Here is a 20,663-nt window from a genome sequence, read left to right on the forward strand (position 1 = left end):
GTTCAAGTTCCCCTCTTCTGAGTGAAGTGCTCTGTTCATTGGGGCTTATGAGTTATGACCCTTTTAAAATTTTGACTCCAGTTAGTGGTTCTTCACTTTCTGCTGCAAAATAGAAGAAGCTAAACTGCAGAGTGAGAATGTGGTCTCTGTATTTTGAGAAGAGTCATGATTGCTGACTGATACCAGGCACAATCTCAGTATATCTCCTGGAAATGCCAAGGATTTAGGTGGTAGAACGCACCCTAAGGGTCACTAGCCCATCTCTTATTTTCTTAGAAAGTGATAAGCATACATTTTTCTCAGCTTTGTCAAAGGATTCAAGTGTAACAGTCAAAATTCATATCAAATTTAAACATAGTAAGCTGTTTTCCAGAGGAAAACAATGGAAAAATCAGGGTCAATTAGGGAGAAAATGCTTTATAGTTCCAGATTATATTATATTATTCCTAAAGTCTCTTTTCTTTTGCCTTGCAGCTACCAATTCCTTCTGCTTTGGGCTCTAGACACTCATGATGTCGAAGACCAGGATAGTACACTCTGCTTCTAATCTTGAACTTTGTTTTTCACCTGCACATACTAGGTTGCCTGGGAGGTTTCATCAATCTCTGGTGAATGGACAATAACTGAGCTTAGTGTAGTCAGTGCTTACAAACAATATTGCAGAAAACAGACAAGTGTAAAAAACTGCACCAGCAACAGAAATGCTATGAAACAAAATTTATCTGGTTGCTTAATTCAAGTTGTTTGTCTGCTAGATAAAGCTTCATTTAGGGAACATGTTCATGTTTATACATAAGCCACTTCTGTTCACAGAAAAAAAACGAAAGCATATACCATTATCTTTCAATGCATGCAAGGTACTTTTCAGAAAATAAATAAATAATTACAGCTCCTATTGAATGAAGCTGTAATCCTGTAAGCACAATCATTATACTGCACGAATGTTGTTGATCTGTGAGGTATTATTCATGGGTCTTTCCTCTGCTACTTTCTTAGCCTACTGTTTAAATATCCTCTAGCCTCTACGTATCTCACTCTTTCCCTCTCCTTCTTTCTTCACTTTCTCCTTTTCTCTCTGTCTCTCTCTCATCTTCTCTTTTTTCTTCTTACATAATTCAGATAAATATAATTAAAGAAATGCTAAAGAAATACAGGTTCTTTAAATGTAACCAAATATGAGAAAATACATATTATTACTTTGAATTATTGTATTTAAAAGTAAATGAAACCATATTGCACCATAAGTGTAGCTATGCATAAATATATATAACAGAGTTGACTATACAAAGCAGACAATTTAGAGAAAAAGTAATTTTATAAGATTTACTATTCATCATTAATTTATGTTACTATCATTCTTGATTAAATTAGAAAAATTCCAAAGAGAATATATATATATATATATATATATATAAAAGAGGGACTGACATTTTATTACTGTGCTTCTCAAACATACAGATATTAGTTGCACAGATCAAATTGTGCTGTAATGGAATTTCAAATCACTAGCTTGCTACTTTCATGTAGCAAAAATTGTATAAAACAGTTCTGTATAGCAATCTTTAAGAAATATTTTAACTGGTGACTTTAAGGCTAATCGGAAGATCTCAAGGGAAAGATGCCTATTTCTACTTTGTTAAATAAAATTCAAAACTATGTTTGAGAAACACTGAAGTAAACTGATATGAAACATACTGTTTTTGAAAAATTGTGTTGGCCAAATATAAGCATGGGCTTTTCAAAGAATCAGAGAAGGAAACTAGACTTACCGTCATGTTTGAAGGCCTCTGAAAAGTGGTAAAGGTTTGTTGGGGAGTGATAATGTTGTGCAGCTCCTCTCCAGCCTGGTGAAGATAAACTTCCTAATGAAGGACTGCTTAATCGTGGTCTGTTCTTTGAGTTAAATGAGGCTAAAGATGAACTACCAGATTTGATTCTGAGAATAGCAGCATATGAAGTGGGGAGGCCAGGAACAGCTTCTGAATATTCTGAAACAAACAAACAAACAAACCTCACAAACAAATAAGAAGTGAACACTGACTGAATAAAAGTAAAAATCTATCATTTATCAAAATAATATTTCAGTTATCCAGTATACAATATATGGAACAAGAATGGAATAAGAAAATCTCTCTCTCTCTCTCTCTCTTTTTTTTTTTTTTTTAATTTGGCATGTTAAAAATTTAAAGACAAATCAAGAATTTTTATCTCTGAAAGGATTGTCAAAGACACTCTGGATTGCAAGAGGGACTCACATTCTAGACTGAAATGGCATAGAGCTTTAAGACAGAAAATTCCCCTGTAGTTTCAAAACAATATATATAAAAAAGATGGCTATTAAATTTATTGCTTATGGTAATATGCATTTTCAATATTTTGAATTCTATTTCTATGAACCTAAGTCACCAGTACAGAAGTGTCTGCCAGCCCATCGTCTTTCCTTCACTGCCACACATTACTTTGTATATGCAGTGCAGAACTACTAGCTGTATCTAAATATGTTCCTCCTTTCAACAATACTCTGCAAATCACATGGGTTAGCTAAAAAGTCTGACAGTACATGTTTGCAGAAATCTCTCTCTCACAAAGATGCATATGTGAAAGCTAACTCCTTTTTTGCTTCTGCAACTTCCTTTTTTATTTCCTTTTCACCTATACTTAAAATTTCAATGTCTAAAAATAATGGGTAGTGCTGAAGATTTTGGTTCCTGTCTGATGCCAAATATAAGATAAATAAATTATATTATTATAATAGATTAAAATACCACTGCAGGAACCAAGCAATCAGAACTTCTATTGAAATCAATAGTTGTTAACATACAGCAGCTGCAGAACCGAAATCTTTAGGAGGTAAGAAGAACATTTTTTAAAAACACTGATACAGATGAGAAAAAGGAGTCAGACTGCATATCAAACACCTATGAAGCAACTAATTTTTCTTAATGGAAGTGGTTGGCAGAAAAAAAAAAAATCATTGTTCTGTTATCTTTACTGATTATAAATATTTATAAATTGGACATTCTTCACATAGGCATAACATGAAAAATGAAAAATGATGAGTGTTCCCTTCAAAAACTTTGAGTGGCAGCTCAAACAACTGAAATAAAATCTCTTTAAAATATTAGTCCATGGACATGCTAGAGAGCTTTTAGAAAAATCTAAGCATAAATAGCTATAGATCGGATAATTCTATATTGCAAATGGTTTAAGATTAGAGAAATATGCATTTTACTTTGTCAAGATAGTGACAGTGAACACTGAGAGTCTTTCAGATTTGGGAAAAGGTCGTTCCACTGCACTGCTTATTGTCTCTGATGTTAAGAATGCCCATTTTCTACCTTTTATTAGAGGCTGGAGTTTGGCAAAAGCAAAAAAACAGCATTTGAAAATATCTATTTTCTTCTATGTAAACTGCAAATATGTAGATTATATGTTGATGAAGTATCTCATTTAAAATTAGGATTTAAAGACAAGTTTTGACAATCAGATGGAAATGTCACAAATAAGGATAACTGTGCTATGGTGTTTTTCATACTGGTCTAATAAAACATTTTATAAAGTATATTATGTTGTTATATATCCTATATACATTATATCATCTTCCCTGGCCCACAAAGAAAGTGAAGATAGAAGATCATCATGATTAATTGCAATGTAGTATGAGAGTATATCTTATAGGAAATCTTGTAAGATTATCATTGGAATATAACTGACAAAAACAAAACAAACAAACAAACAAACAAAACTCTGATTGTCATTCAATTTATTATTTAAACATTTTTCAATATTGAGGTGTTTTAGTTCTAACATAATGTTTTTTTCCAGCAAATATTGAAAAAAACTACAATATCATACTAAAATCTACCACCGTTAAAATCAGTTCTTTTCATTCTGATTTCTCTGAGATCAGTATACAAAGGGTATTTCACTTTCTTGTAAATATGTTTTACTTATTTTGGTCTCACCATATACTAATTTATCTTATGAACAAAATCATTTGTTGGCTTTACAAACACAAATGATTTTAGATGAATGAACTTCAGTAGAAATATCAACATTTAAACTTATCACACAAAGTGCTCATTGCAGAATTGACATCTTCCTCATAAGCAAAGAACATGGGGAATACAGACTTAAAGGAAAGGGACCCAACTCTCCTAACACATTTCCATCAAAGGAAATCTCCTAACACATTTCCACAAAAACATGAATTGAAAATACTCAGTGGTGAATGTAGCAGTCCTAGTCGCAAGATAGTTGTAATGTAAGGGGGCATTGTGCACTGTGAAGCTCCTCATATCTTCACAGCTCAGATCCTCTGATATCCCCCAAAGTGCTGATACCTTGGAAATTCTGCAGAATATCTGGAAATGGGCAGATTGGGAAGCAATCCTGTTTTTCTTACATGGAATTGGGATGTAGCCATATTGAACCTGTAAATAAGGGCACAAGGCACCATGAAAGGGACTCTTGCTTTGAAAAAAAATCACATCTCTCTGCTCTATTGTGTAAATGCATACATATTCTCCAGCTCTTAACCCAAGGTGAGCAAATGATTTATAATCTACCCGAGACACATAAGGAATCGGAAGGAAAATGCTATGTTAAAAAGTATGGTTTCACAAAACAATTCCTGTGTATGTTTAAAAAAAGAGTATTATCATCCATTACATGTAATTTATTTACCACCATGCCAAATTACAGATTATCAAGGCAGAGGAGAGCAAAATAACCATTATTTCTTTCAAAATTGTACTATGAAATACTTTTTTTTTTTTTTAATTGGAAGTACATACAAACTTGTGAGACAACACATACTACAGTTCCTAGTAAGTTTGAGCTAACTAGGTGCTTCTGACCTGATTAGTTTGGTATCAGGCTTTATATCATTAGGGTGAGTGCAAAAAGAGGCCAGAAGAAGCAGAAGCAGTCTTTTGGAGACGTGGTGAGGCGGGAACAGCTTCCAGTCAGAGGGATGCAGAGGAATGGAGGGCAAGATGCTTCGAGTCCATCCGTAATGAGTGATGTCCCTCAAGGGTATATACTGGGAACAATACTATTTAATATCTTCATTAATGATCTAGATAGTAAGATTTAGTGCATACTCAGCAAGTTTGCAGAGGATACCAAGATGAGTTACCAAACTAGTGATACGCTAGAAGGAAGGGATGCCATCTACAGGGATATGACAGGCCTGACAAATGGGCCCTTGTCAACCTCAGGAAGTTCAACGAGGCCAAATGTAAGGTCCTTTACCTGGGTCAGGGCAATCCCCATTATCAATATAGTATAGGTGATGAATGAGTTGAGAGTTGCCCTGCAGACCACTTCAACATTCTGGTGTATGAAAAATTGGATATGAGATGGCAACATGCATTTGTAGGCCAGAAAGCCAATCATATCCTGGGCTACATCAAGACAGTAGTCAGTAGATTGAGGGAGGTGTTTCTCACACTCTACTCCACTCTTGTGGGACCCCACCTGAAGCACTGTTTCCAGCAATGGGTACCTCAGTACAAAAAAGACATGGATCTGTTACAGTGAGTCCAGAGGAGGACCACAAACATCATCAGAGGACTGTGAAGAAAGGCTAAGAGAGCTGGGGTTGTTTCACCTGGAAAAGAGATGGCTCTGGGGAGACCATACTGCAGCCTTTTAATAGATAATAATGCTCATAAGAAAGATGGAGAGATATTTTTTATCAGGGCCTGTAGGGACAGGACAAGGGGTAAAGTTTTTAAACTAAAAGAGGATAGATTTACATTAGACCTAAGGGAGAAGTTTTTTACAATGAGGGTGGTGAGGAACTGAAACAGGTTGTCCAGAGGAGTTGTGGAAATGTTCAAGGATAGGTTGGATGAAGCTTTGGGGAACCTGATCTAGTGGAAAGCAACCCTGCCCATGGCAGGGGTGTTGGAAGAGATGGTATTTGAGGATTCCTTCCTACCCAAACCATTCTATGTTTCTATGAGATGCAGAAGCCAGACAAATTTGGAGGGCTAAACAGTTAGAAGGATGGGAGAGAGAAGAAACTACAAGAACAGTGAGACTCACTCTAGGCTGCCTAAGTTTTGCCAACATATCATATTGCTAAACAAAAATAAACAGAAGCCATACTGAAATCTCTAGTTGTAGTATGTAGTCTCACTTTCTGCAAAAGTTTAAATCAAAATGTAGCTTTTGTTAATGTCATATTTCTAATTTTTAGGCTGTTTCTAACTCCAGTTTCTTTGCATACATTAAACATGTTCTAATTTAAGTGCTAACACTTCAAAGAATAATGTGCTAATGCAATGCGATCAACTACGCCAGTAAGTAGGATTCAAGAACACTGAAATAGTTTTGACAACTTCTTTTTGCCGAAATAGTACATGCAGGGAGCTTGGTGAACTTGTTCTGTGCTGCCTCATCAATTCCAGAAGATTATTTTTTTTTCCACTTTAAAATTAAAAAAAAAAAAAAAAAAGATATACCTGTTATCTAGTTAAATGTGGAATGACTGATGACAGTGATAAATTAAGAGATTTAAAGAAAAAAGAAATCAACATGATCTCAGATTCCATGAATGTAAAGTACTGTGGAAAGAAAGAGAAGGAAAAGATACAAAAGTCACTTTCCACGGTGAAAAGGTCCTGCAGTAATGGCAGTATTACACAAGATGTTTTCTGATCTTTCATTCTATAACTGTTTTATTTGGCTGGGATTCAGGATCAGTGTGAAATTTCACCCTAATTGTGGTTGCTTTGTCATTTTCATCAGTATGCTGTATCTGAGTAAAGTTTCTCTTGTAAGACAACTAGAAATGGTTAATAAATATTATAAACAAATATGTCTTGTGTTTTTTATTGAAAGCCTGTAGCTTGTGATCATTTCTGACAACTAGAGCAGAAATCGGGTTTACCTAAAAACGAAACCCACTTCCTACTCCAAATGTTTGCATGCATGAAAATCACCAGCTTGGATTAGCCTTCAGAGTTCTTTTCACTAGAACTACTGGAATTATAGCCATCTTAACAATAGTGTGACAGGTTTAAGATAGACTATGTTTTTTCTTATAAATGCACATTTCCTTAAATGTGATTTCCAACAGTAGACTCTGATCTGTATGAGGTTTTGATAACTTTTTAATGAATCTGTGTCAACTCATTAAATTATTCATACTGCTTTTATTATTTCCAGTATATGCTGCTGTCCATCCTTTCTTTGGTCAGATTCAACACAACCAGGAAAAACAGCACCACAGGTAATAGAGAAACTGTCTTCTACTGATCATACATTTTTTCTTCTATTAGAAGAAGCGTATGTATGAATTTTGACATTATATAATGTTATTCCTTTAATCTGTAATAGCTATTTACAGCTATGTCAGGGTAAATTTAACTTGATTTCATATGTGCTATGGGAAAACCAAGCTAACTCTGAAAAAAGGGGTATTTTTTCTCCCAGAACAGCATATGCTCCTTAGCACATATATCCCTTAGGTACAGTCCACAGGTACAAATGTAAAATACCAATGCTATCCTGTTATATTTAATCTGACAGATTTGTTTCAAAAGGCATAACCTATGACAAAATAGCTCCATCAATAGTACTACTTAATTTTACCAGAATGCATTCTATCTCCAAATGGTGGAAGATGACAAAGCAAATTTGCAGAATCCATCACCCAAAACTCCTTTGAAAACATTCTTTGTAGTTTGAAATCTATGGAGAATGAAGGCTTCTGACTCTTGGGATGATGTTTGTTTGTTTATTTATTTATTTAATTTATTTTTTCCAGTGGGACTACTGGTCAGTATCTACCTCAATGACTTTTCTCAACTATTAGATTAAAATTTAGTCTATTTTACAATACTTGTGTGACCTTCATTCATATATTTTTGCTAGCTATCATGCTTGATCAAATGCCACTAAGAATGCTAATACGTTGTTTTTGTTTAGTTTAGTTTTGTTCGTTTTTGTTTTTCATTGCAACTTTTAATTAGTTCCTGTAGAAGTGTTCATTCTTCTAAGCTTAAGAAAAAGCATGCCTTTATTCTGTAAACTTTGGATGGTATTACTGTTGTTCCCCAGTACTTTCAAAACAAACATATTTTCTACTTTGTTCTTTGCCTGCACATTTTTTTTACAATACTTCATGACATATAGATTGGCAATAACCAGAGAGAAAGATGCAACTTGTTGATAAATGTTGTGCTGATAACCTGTTCATGCAGGGCATCTCATTGTAAGAGCTAGAAGTGCTACTGCAAAACAGCAAAATGTCAATAAATTATGTTTTACTGATGAAATTTAATTAACTATAACTGAAAACAACAATAAAACAGATTTTAACAATGAAAAAAGTAGGAACCAGTAGATTTTCTCAAGAACTTGTTAGTACATCTGATCCTCCTATTCACACCTCCCACTGTGTGTGGTTTAGTTTACTTGTCAGAGATTTCATTTTAGTAGTCAAAATAACAGGTAATGCAACAAAATAGGCAGAAAAAAATGTCAAAACCAAACAAAACCAAACAAAAACACTGCAACCCTCATTGGGAATGTCATTTTAAATAGCTGGAGTCTGGATGTGTATGTATGACCTGCTGAGGCTGGGTTCACTTTACAGGTAGTGAAGAGAAAGAGGAACAGGGTAAGTGACATGACGGACATGCCCATTAAATGGCTACTTTTTGCCACTGACTTTAAAAGGAATGTAAGGGAAGTAGCTGAGATGTGAACACTTCAACTTGTTCAGACGTCTGTTGTCTTAGTCGTCTCATCATAAATCAGTCAAACTTCGTTTGTGTCCTTCCTACTCAAAACATCTTGTAGAGGAATGAATATCAAAATATTTTGTTTGTTTGTTTGTTTGTTTGTTTTCCAAAGCAGCAATGGGGAATGATTTAGAAACTGAAAGTTCTCAAGGAAAGCATTCTGGCAGTCTTGATCTGCAGGATTGACCTTGCAGTCATCTGGCAGAGTTGATCTTCTTCACCAAAGATTTGATAGTATGAGAAATGGAGAAACTTAATCTATTTGGACAATCTTTCCTTGGAAAAAAAACAACTGACTTGCCAGGACTTCATCAAGAAAACGTAAACCTTCAATCCAAAAATTGTATTGTTGAAGTTTTGAAGTAGTTCAGTGTTCAAGGAAGATACACAATAATTGAATTTGAAAATCCAGAGTAGCCCCTCACTTACAGCATTTGCTTGTCTCTTAGCAATCTGATCATATAAAGCAGCAAACTCGGGAACATAGAATACCATGGATAGATAAGAAAAAATAAAACACCAATTAAAAAAAAAAAAAAAGATACATTTTGTTTTCCTTTAAAGTAACAAAGAGAAAGTGGTTTGAAGACAAAAGCTTCGACTGAAAGATAGTAAAGAATATTTCCAGCGGCTATTAGCAAATGAATCAGTGTCTTTGGAATATTATACTGTTAGAGTTAATTTAAATGTCATGAATTTTTATGAGGAATTATTTTGAATAATATAAAAATTCTTTTGTATAGATAGTCACTGTTTCTCTCCCTACTGAAAAAGCAATATATTTTCCATCTCACTATCAATTCATAGTTACAATGCAGCAAATAAATGATTCAATATATCCCCAATTATTCCCACTTTGCATCCAACATACAACATCCACCAGATAAAACAAAATATACTTTAAATTAGTACACTTTCAGCTACAGAATGTTTACAACTGCAATTAAAATAATAATAAAAGTAATAATATAATCTAATTATATAACATTCATCCTAATTAAAGTCATTTTAATCCAAGAAAAGTGCTTTGAGATTACTTTGTCATATTTTTTCTATCAGAACATTTAGCATGCTCTCTATCAAAACACGTTAATATCACATATGGATTAAAACTATTTAGGATATGCTTCTACCTTAGCACAGGCTTTGGAAACTGATTATTCACCAAGTGCTTTGAAGCTTTTTTCAAATTCACTGAACCCACATCATGAGAATCACTTGTTAGATGTAAAAAATAAATAAATAAATAAAAAATTGAAAACTTCTCATAAGCTTTCTGAAGGAAAATTTAGCTATACATAATATTAACAGAAGTTTTAATTTAGCATATTCCATCTAGTTTAGTATTTATTACCTTTGTGCACTCTTATTTTTAACACCACAGATGTGTTTGACACTTTACCAATTTGTGGAATCTTTCTGCCTAATAAAAAGAAGTTTTAGGCCAGGTTCATCTGAAAAATAACACTTACAGAGCACAGTGTAGGCAGCTGAAGGCATCACTATTCTCATGCAGCCCGAGAGTGAGAATGTAAAAATTAGGTTATTCTAAATATCTTGTAATCCTTGACCTGAAGAAGTAGTGCTACTTACTAGATGTGATTTGAAGGTATATATAAAAAAGTGCCAAAGACTCTAACTGATTCTTTAAAGTAATTTTTTAAGAGATATTTCATTGTCCTACTTCTTCAGGTACTTGCCATACAACTTTTTTCACCTCAAAGTTGACATGTATTCTCTAACAGGAAGGTATGCAGCGTTACTAATGTAAGATCCATAGATTAGCCAACACTGCATGCTTTTAATTGAAATCTTAACTTATTTTCCCTGTGGCTGATGAACATCCAAGTGAGCCGTCAATTTCGAATATGAAGGGAGAACCATGTACAAAAGGTCAACTATTTCATCACAAATCAATTAAAGTAATTAGATGGATAGAAATCCTTATTTATAACCCTTCCTTCCTATAGCAATCTGCATACCAATGTTAGGTGGACAATAACATATCAATCCACAGCAAAGGAGAAATTTGTAATTTACATTGTTAATGTAAAAGGCTTAATTAAATTATTCATAGCACCATGACAACTGAAGCAGTCAAAATCTTTAATAATCAGCATATGAAGGAATATACCTGCTGATTTTCTTGGCAGTAGTAATGGGTTTACATTTGTAAAACAATGCTGTTGTTTTTTAAGAGATCAAACTGCTACTTGGTCAGAAAAACAATCTAGAATATTGCTCACTTCTCAGAAAGGTCTTGAAACACGCATCCTTAACTAACTTGAAAATACCAGTTCATCTGCTGCTGCTCAAACATAAGTTCTAGTGACTGCGTTAAAATTCTTAGATTTGCTTTCAAAAGTCACATTTGTGCTTTCTCCAATGTCTTTCAAACAAAGAATTAGCTTCCCGTAAGAAACGTTATTGCTATCTTATCATGTTACTGTAGTGGGTTTACGTGGCAAGTTTTTTTTTTTTTTTTTTTTTTTTTTTTTGGGGGGGGGGGGCGGGGGGGAAGGGGGTGTTGCATAGTGGTAGCTTCTGTGAGAAGAATCCAGAAGCTGCCACATGTTAGATAAGAGCCCTGCCGCTGGCCAGAGCTGAGCGAATAAGCGATGTTGTTGGCTGCTCTGTGAGAGCATATTAAAGACAGGGAAAAAAAAAAAAAAAAAAAAAAAAAACTGCTCGGGAACAGTGGCTGGGAGAGAGAGAGGGGTGAGAAACAGCCTTGCAGGCACCAAGGTCAGTGAAGAAGGAGGGGGAGAGGTGCTCCAGGTGCCGGAGCAGAAGTCCCCTGTGGCCTGTGGCGAGGACCATGGTGAAGCTGGTTGTCCCCTTGAAGCCCATGGAGTACCACGGTGGAGCAGGGTTCCATGCTTCAGCCTGTGGAGGAGACCACGGTGGGGCAGGTGGACCTGCACTGAAGGAGGGTGCGGCCTATGGTAAAGACCCCAGCCGGAACAGATTCTGGGCCAGAGCTGTAGCCTGTGGAGAGGAGCCCACGCAGGAGCAGGTGACCTGGCAGGAGCTCCTGCCCATGAGGGACCCATGTTGGAGCAGTGTGCTCCTGATGGATGGACCCCATGGTACGGACCCATATTTGGAGCAGTTCTTGAAGAGCTGCTGCCTGTGTGAAGCCCAAACAGGATCAGTTCAGGAAGGACTGCATTCCATGGGAGGTACCCCACGTCGGAGCAGGGGCAGAGAGTGACTGTGAAGGAGCGGTGGAAATGAAGTGCTATAGACTGACCGCAGCCCCCATTCCCCATTCCCCAGAGCCGCTCAGGAGGAGGAGATGGAAGAGGATGTATGGGGGGGCGAAGGCGTTTTTTTTTTTTCTTTTTTCCTTTTTTTCCTGTGTTTCTCACTTCTCTAGCTTGTTAGTAATAGGCAATAAATCTTACTACCTCCCTACTCTGAGTCTGTTTTGCCCATCACAATAATTGTTGAGAGATCTCCCCATCCTTATCCCAACCCTTGAGCCCTTTACATCGTATTTTCTCCCCCTTCCTCTTTGAGGAGGAGGAATGAGAGAGCGACTGTGGTGGAGCTCAGCTGTAAACCCGAGTAAAACCACAATTCCCTCCTAATACCTTTGAAAACTTTTCTTTTTTTTTTTCAGTGATGCCAGTGCTACAGGGCCATCTGGATAGCTGGTGTGAGAATTGTTATTGCTGCATATTTTCTCATGCGCTCAATGGACTTGGGTTTGTTTTATACAGTAACCTCGCTTAGGGAGAACTATTTCCCTTTGGTCTTTTACACAGACTCCCCACTGTAACTATTGATTATATCCTAGCAGAAGCACCACTGACTCCAGTATTGCTGCCACTAACATAGTGCAAATGAGTATGTAACTTATTACATGAAGGCAAGCTTCTTTTCTGCTTGACCTGGAGCACCAGCCCCAGGTGCTAGGGACAGTCCAAGGTCAGGCCCAGACATGGGCCTGGCTCAGTAAGGCCCATGGCCAGACAGGACCAGGCTGTGGTGAGCTGGAGACCACCATCCTATGGCATTGCTGAAGCAGGGACTGGGCTGAAATAGGGTTCTGGGCCATGGGCAGGTTAAAGGGAGGCCCTGGGGGTGGCTGGTTAGGAGCGTGCAAGCAGGGCCTGAGAGCTTTGACAGCAGTCTCCTTTTTAAGGCACCAACAGGTGCCTCAAAGTCCTGCAGGGACCTAGGCTCAGAAAGGATTCACTGTGGAGTGGTTTAGTTGCTATGGGTTGGCACAGGGCTTTTCTGAGGGACACAGAGCCAGGCCAGGTACAGGGAAGTAATACAGTAATAGCAGGGGAGGCTTAAGGTGGTGGAGCAGGGGATTCAGGCTGCCAGTGAAGTCCAGGAAGGCTTGGCGAGAGGCAGAGTGAGCTGGGTCAATGTCTGACCTTAGCACTCCTGGCTGTATGTTTTAAATGGAAGCACAATTAAGGTTATGATCTTTACCATTAAAATGAAGATTTACTAACAAAATACATTAAAAACAAACAAACAAACAAACAAAAACAGTATATGTGCATGAATGAAAACTTATAATGTGTTTACTTAGAAAGAAAGGAGGCTACTACTTCAAGTTCACTTCACAAGGCATGCCTTTCAACAAGGTATAGGCACATTCTACTATTCACATAACTTCCCTGTCTTCAAATTCACTTGGACTGAAGAAGCTGAAAAATAAGAGAAATTAGCCACTTATTTAAGAGAAAGTCCTGGAAATCATTTTAAGAGGGTATTACAACATTTTATACATCACAAACATCAAAAAAATCAAAAAAAATATAGACATCAAAAAAATATAGACATCTTTTTTTTTTTTTCTTTGAATGAAAGAATTTGTGATATTTTTCATCAAAGTATGGAAGCACCATAAACGATAAGGTTGTAAGGGTTTTTAAAGTAATGAAAAATGACTATAGCTTACAAGAAAAGGTCATTTATTAATAAGATAGAAAAAAATAGAATTTGATAGGTATATCTAATCTAGAAATTAAGATTAGTTTGGAGAAGTAACAGCTGCACAGTATATGACTAGTTTAAAGAATTTTTCAAAATATCCTTTTATTGTAAGTGAATGTCCATGTTTTGGAAACTGTGCAGGTAAATAGAGATCAAATTAATTTTCCATGCAATGAATACAGGAGCAAGACATTCTAACTTAATTAAAATAATAAATTAAGCCACTAGATACTTCTTAGTGAACCCTTCTTTTTTTGTTTCTGTTTTTGAGAAGAATTCATTTTATTTTGTCATTGAAATTTGTTGATAAGATTTTGATTATTGCATAGCCATTTATGATTTGTAGCTAAGTCTTTCATTAAATTGAAAAGTTAATTAAAAGTTATCTAGGATAATGTAAGTTTTTCTATTCTCTGTGATACTCATTCTTACATATTATCCCAATTATGTGTATTTATTTATCCAGTGAAAGCAGACAGTCTTTTATCCCCTTTAAAATATCTATATCCTCTTTCAAAGCATCTATTTATTTCTGAGGCAGCTAATGCATTCTCCCCTACCCTTGGGTCCTTCTCTTTGGTTTGCTACTAAAGCAAACTTTGTTAAATATTTTACAGCATACTCTCCAGCTTGGTTTGCATCTTTGAGACCTTTATGTAGGTTAGCCTTAGCAATTAAACAAAACTTACACACACAGAATGAAATTCATTCTCGTGTTCTAGACAAATACACTGGCAAAGCACCTCTTAAGCATTTTTGAGTTCTTGAAGAGCCAGATAGGTCTATACTCTTAAGGGGGTAAATTTTATCTTGCTGCTGAAATGTTTGCAAATATATATAAAGCCTTTATGGGTATTTGGATTTGGATATTATTACAGATATTATTTCACTGTCTTCCTGCATAGAAACAACAGTTCCGTTAAGAGGTACATGCCAAAGCTTGTCTCATGTCTTTGTTGTCTGAGATGTACTAATGGAGGTGAATACTCAAATTGTCAAAATATTTGCAATGTAAATAAATTAGGGTTCAGGAATTCGTATTTTCATGAGGTGTAATCTGGTTAACACCTAACACAAACACATCCCTATAACATTTTCCTATATTGAAAATAACTTTATTGTAATAAAACCTTAATATTCTCCAATCTCTTTAGGTGATTCTTAATTCTTCTCTATGTTCATAATAGTTGTTTTTAACCACAGGATCTGGTGCCTCCTTGAGTGCCTTTCCAACTGTAAACCTCTTTTCTTGTGGTAAACATGGCAACCTAAGGAAATATTTGGCAATTCAAATGAAAGCCATCAAAAGGATGTAGCCATCGAGATAGATTAGCAGGTGCTTGAAGCACACGCACTTGAGCTGTTGCATTCTTTTTAATGGAAAGAACATGGCTGTACAGCTGATCTCCAACAAAGTGTGAATTGTTTAAAAATATTAATAGAAGTACTGAGATAATTCACTGGTAAAACTGCTTTGTTACCCAGACAAAGCAAAAAGTATAGTTTAATAAGGAGCTACCTAGTGGTCTGCTAAATTTTAGAAAACTGAATATTTTAGTTTTTAAGTTCGGGAATAGATGTTATGGATTTGGGGAAAAAAATCAGCTGATCAAAGTTTATCTCACTTAGAGTTTTGGCAAACTGATCATAAACAGTCATTCCATCAAAACCTTGTAAATGCTAGCCTGAAAATACTTTACTTTGTCAAAATGATGCTATATGAAGGTAAAAAAATGACTTTATCTTATGACAAGATGAAATATTGTAGCAATATTTATGGTTCTGTTTGCATGCAGAGAGATAACTTTGGAAGTCTGATTAATTACTGCAGGTAAGAAAGAGCAGAAAATTGGCTATAAACTCAAAATAATACTTTAAGATATTTGATAAGATTTTCAAAGGAATGCAGATGTCCAGGACCTAGTCCCATTTTCAAAAAATAAAAAAATAAAATAAATAAAAATGATTTGAGCACACAGAATTTTTATGAAGTAATCACAGACTCTCATCTTAAAGTGATACTAAATATGTGGGCTTGGGATGCAGGGGATTTGTTCCTCCCAGTCCACTGAAGCCAGATTGTTATGGTCCTGTGAGCCTAGGTCCAGGCAATAACAAGTCAGAGCATTTATCCCCAATACACACAGACAAACAAACAAACACACGTACTCATACACATTTAACACACTACACAGATGCCACTGAACATCAGTGGATTGAAACAGACAGGGTAGTGCCTTTACAGGCACTACAAAGTACTAATAGCGCTTGCACAAACTTGAAGAGTACTAATGGTCTCATCTTGTTCTGACTTTCTGACTAAACATAGCCATAGCTAACTAGCAGATTGCACATGACATCCACACCCACACCCCTGTATCTCTAGTAGCTGGCCCAAATCTACAATCTCACCAATAGCCAACTACTTCCACTAGCTCCAATGATACTTCCACTAGCTGACTCTCAGATTATGTGGTCTCTTCAGTACCTGGTCCTCAGACCTATGGCTGGTCACCAGCTACCACACTGTTGGCTAGACCAGCTTGAAGTTCAGCAGTGTTTTACATACCCAAGAATAGCAATTACCCTCACCCAGGAAAATAGTTAGGAATAGAGTATAATAAGAAGAGAAGTCAAAGGAAAACATTGGACTGAAATTGAAGATGCTCACCTAACAAGTACAGATGAGAAACAGGTGGAAGCATTTAATGCCTTTTTTTTGCCTCAGTTTTAATAGTAACAACAGATCTTGGACTGCCTGGTTCTCAGAGTTGTAAACCATAATTGGGGAAGCAGTGACTTTCCATCTGTGGTCACAAAAATTGTAAGGTAACAGTTGTATCAGCTCAACATTCATATGTCCATGGGGCCTGATGGGATTCACTCCAGAATACTGAGGGAGTTACTGGACATTGTAGCTGAACCCTCTCAACAACTTGCCAAAGTTCTTGGGAGTCTGAGGAGGTCTCTGCAGACTGGAAGCTAGCCAACATTATACCCATCTGCAAAAAGAGCATTAGGGAAGATGCAGAAGACTACAGACCTGTTAGTCTAACTCCAGACCTTGGAAAAGTTATGGAGAAGATTATCCTGAGGGTTCTTGAGAGTCAGCTAAAGGATAAAGCTATTATTAGACATAGTCAACATGAGTTCATCAACTGAAAATCCTGCCTTAGGAATTTGGTCTTTTGTGATAAGGTCACCTGTTAGGTTGATGAAGGGCAGGCAGTAGACATAATCTTTCTGGATTTTAGCAAGGCCACTGACACTGACCCTCAAAATATCCTTATGGGTAAATTGTCCAACTGTCATGTAAACAGGTTCATGTTACGCTGGATGATGAACTAACTCAACAGTAGAGCTCAAATAGCTGTAGTGAATGGGGCTACATCTGGCTGTCGACTGGTTACTTGAGGTATTCCCCAGGCCTCAGTTCTAGGGCCATTTTTATCAGTGATCTGGATGCAGGAGTGGAATGCATCCTCAACAGATTTACTGATGATACTAAACCAAGTTTAACATAGGAAAATGCCAGGTGCTGCACCTTGAATAGAGTAATGATGGACACAGATACATACAGGGAGATGCCCAGCTGGAGAGCAGCTCAGCAGAAAGGGATCTGGGGATGCTGGTTGACAGCAGGCTCAGCATGAGCCAGCAGCATGCCCTGGTAGCCAAGAGGGCAAAACATATTTTGGGGTGCATTAAACACAGCAAGTCCAGTTGGTCAAAAGAGGTGATTCTCCTGCTCTATTTAGCATTGGTGTGGCCTCACCTTAAATATTGTGTGCAGTTCTGGGCTCTGCAATGCAAAAAGCATGTTAAGGTGCTTGAAAGTATCTAGAGGAGGGCAACAAAGCTGGTAAAAGGGCAGGAAGGCATGTCCTGTAGGAGAGGCTGAGGACTCTTGGGTTGTCCAGTCTGGAGAAGAGGAGGCTGAGAGGTGGCCTCACTGCTCCCTGCAACTCCCTGAGGAGGAGAGGCAGAGAGGGAGGTGCCGGTTTCTGTTCCCTGGTAATCAACAACAGAACACATCAGAATGGCACTAGGCTATGCCAGGGGAAGTTCAGACTGGACATTAGGAAAAAGTTATCTACTGTGAGGGTGGTCAAGCACTGAAACAGGCTCCCTAGTGAGATGTTTGATGCCCCATGCCTATCAGTGTTTGTGAGACATTTGGATAATGCCCTCATTAATATTCTTTAACTTTTGGTTAGTCCCAAAGTGGTCAGGCAGTTGGGCAAGATGATCATTGGAGGTCCCTTCCAACAGAACTATTCTATTCTATTCTATTCTATTCTATTCTATTCTATTCTATTCTATTCTATTCTATTCTATTCTATTCTATTCATCCTATCCTATCCTATCCTATCCTGTCCCGTCCTGTCCTGTCCTGTCCTATCCTATCCTACTCCACTCCACTCCACTCCACTCCACTCCACTCCACTCCACTCCACTCCACTCCACTCCACTCCACTCCACTCCACTCCATTCCACTGTATTCTAAGACAGGAGAGAATGAGACAATCAAGAGCAGGTGATGGCAAAACAAGCATACTGGCCAGCGACAGATAAACTGGGTACCCTGCTTATCCCTTTTATCCCTGAATCATACAATCACAGACTAGCTAGGGTTGCAAGAGAACTCTGAAGGCCATCTTGTCCAACACCCCTGCTTAAGCAGGGATATGCACAGCAGGTTGCCCAGCACCATGTCCAGGTGGCTTTTGAAGATCTCCGAGGAAGGAGACTCCATAACCTCTCTGGACAACCTGTGCCAGTGCTAACTCACCTGCACAGTAATGTGCTCCCTGATGTTCAGAGGCAACCTCCTGTGTTCCAGTTTATGCCTATTGCCTCTTTTCTTGTCACTGGGCACAACTGAAAAGATCACAGAATCACAGAATTGTAGAGGTTGGAAGGGATCTCAAGAGGTCATTGGGTCCAACCCCCCTGCCAAAGCAGGTTCCCTAGAGCAGGCTGCCCAGGTAGGTGTCCAGACAGGCTTGAATATTTCCAGAGAAGGAGACTCCACAACCTCCCTGGGCAGCCTATTCCAGTGCTCCGTCACCCTCACCGTGAGGAAGTTCTTTCGCACGTTGGAGAGGAACTTCCTGTGCTCCGTTTTTTGACCGTTGCCCCTTGTCCTATCCCCACAAACCACTGAAAAGAGGTTGGCCAAATCCCACTGTCTCCCACACTTAAGATATTTGTAAACCTTGATAAGATCCCCTCTCGGTCTTCTCTTCTCCTGGCTCCGTCGTTGCACCCTCCCTTCAGATGTTTATAGACATTGATGAGATCCCCCCTGAGCCTCTTCTTCTCCAGGCTGAACAGTTCCAACTCTATCAGCCTTTCCTCATAAGAGAGATGCCCCAGTCCCTTCATCATCTGGGTAGCCCTCCCTTTGTTGTAGTCTCTCTAGTATTACTGGGAAACTGTGCCTACTACTCCAGGTGTGTCCTCACCAATACTGAACAGAGGGGATGGATCACCTCCCTTGGCCTGCTGCCAATACTTTGCCTAATGCTGCACAGGATAACGTTAGTCTTCTTTGTGACAAGGGTACACAGTTGGTTTATATTCAACTTGGTGTCCACCTGTACCACCAGGTCCTTTTCTGAAGCTGCTTTCCAGCTGGGTGGCCACCAGCATGTACTGGTGCCTGGGTCTCTGTTTCCCCAGGTACAGGACTTTTCAATTCTTGTTGAATTTAATGAAGTTCCTGTAAGCCAGCCTGTAGAGATACCTCTGGATGGCAGTGCAAGCTTCTGGCATATCAGCCACACCCCTGTATTGTGTCATAAGCAAACTTGCTGTGGGTACATTCTGCCCCATCATCTAGATCATTAATGAAGTTGTTAAAGAGGACTGGACCAAGAACTGACCCCTGGGGTACTCCAGTAATTCCTGGCCTTCAACTAGGCTTTGTGTCACTGATCAGAACAGTCTGGTACCAGCCATTCAGACAGTTTTCAGTCAACTTCACTGTTTGCTCATCCAGCCCATGTATCAACAGTGTGTCTATGGGGATCTTATGGGAGACTGTAAAAGGCCTTACTGAAGTCAAGGTAGGCAACTGCTGTCCCTTCATCTATGAGGCATGATTCCTGGCATTGTTCCCTGTCTTCTCTATTTTTCCAGGTTTATTTCTCTCTAACCCACCTCCAATCCCTTCCTTTCCCTGTATTTGGCCTTTCACATAAGCATCCTCTGACTATTCCCCCAGGTCCCCTCAAACATCGCATAGCTTTGCTTTCCCATGAGACCCATGACAATGCTGTTTTGCTGTTTCTTATGAGTTACCAAGTTCTGTCTGAGCATCTCTATGGATACGGCTGTGAGGTTCTTTCATGGGTCTTTGATATTGCCTCTGTTATCTCCTCTTCATTAAAATTGTTATATTTAGATGCTTAATTTTATATTTTTCCTGCCTCTTGTCTTATGTTTTAGGGATAGACCAGATAGCCTTACATTCTATATGCCCTTACAGCTCATGTAACTGAGCGCATTTCCCTAGAAGGCACCCGAGAGTAGTAGCCCAACAAATGTTTTTCTGATTTCTTTTTTGGATGGGTTTCTTCTCTCCATTCACAATAGTGGATCCTAAGGAGACTAAGCTTCCTAAATGTAGCCTTTGGGAATATTGCCTTTATTCTCAGTGAAAGTCAACGGTAACTTATGTACCTCAATCACATTGACTTAGATCAGTCACAAGCTATTTATAATAATTTTACCTCTTCAGTAACTTTCAGAAAACTGAAGTATCCATTGTGTCATGACTGTAAATAGCATATAGGTGCCATATATTTTTATGGAAATTTATCATTATTATTCTTACTAAAAGTATATATTAAGGTAGTATAAAGAGGTTAGCCTCTTTGAACAAACTGGTCAAAGTACTATATTGATTTTCAGTGACTGGGAATATTTGACAGACTAGCA

The 20,663-nt window shown here is 37.8% G+C and overlaps 1 protein-coding gene across 3 annotated transcripts in view; it reads right to left on the bottom strand.

The window, feature by feature from the left end:
• Positions 1-20,663, bottom strand: part of CNTN5 (contactin 5) — a 670,764-nt gene that overhangs the window by 267,610 nt on the left and 382,491 nt on the right. For all 3 annotated transcript variants that reach the window (XM_040544184.1, XM_040544185.1, XM_040544186.1), the window contains one exon: positions 1,770-1,988. In XM_040544184.1, the coding sequence (XP_040400118.1) occupies positions 1,770-1,988 (219 nt within the window). The remainder of the gene's footprint in view (positions 1-1,769; positions 1,989-20,663) is intronic.

This window comes from Cygnus olor, chromosome 1 (genome assembly GCF_009769625.2).
Source record: "Cygnus olor isolate bCygOlo1 chromosome 1, bCygOlo1.pri.v2, whole genome shotgun sequence".
Taxonomy (NCBI): Eukaryota; Metazoa; Chordata; class Aves; order Anseriformes; family Anatidae; genus Cygnus; species Cygnus olor.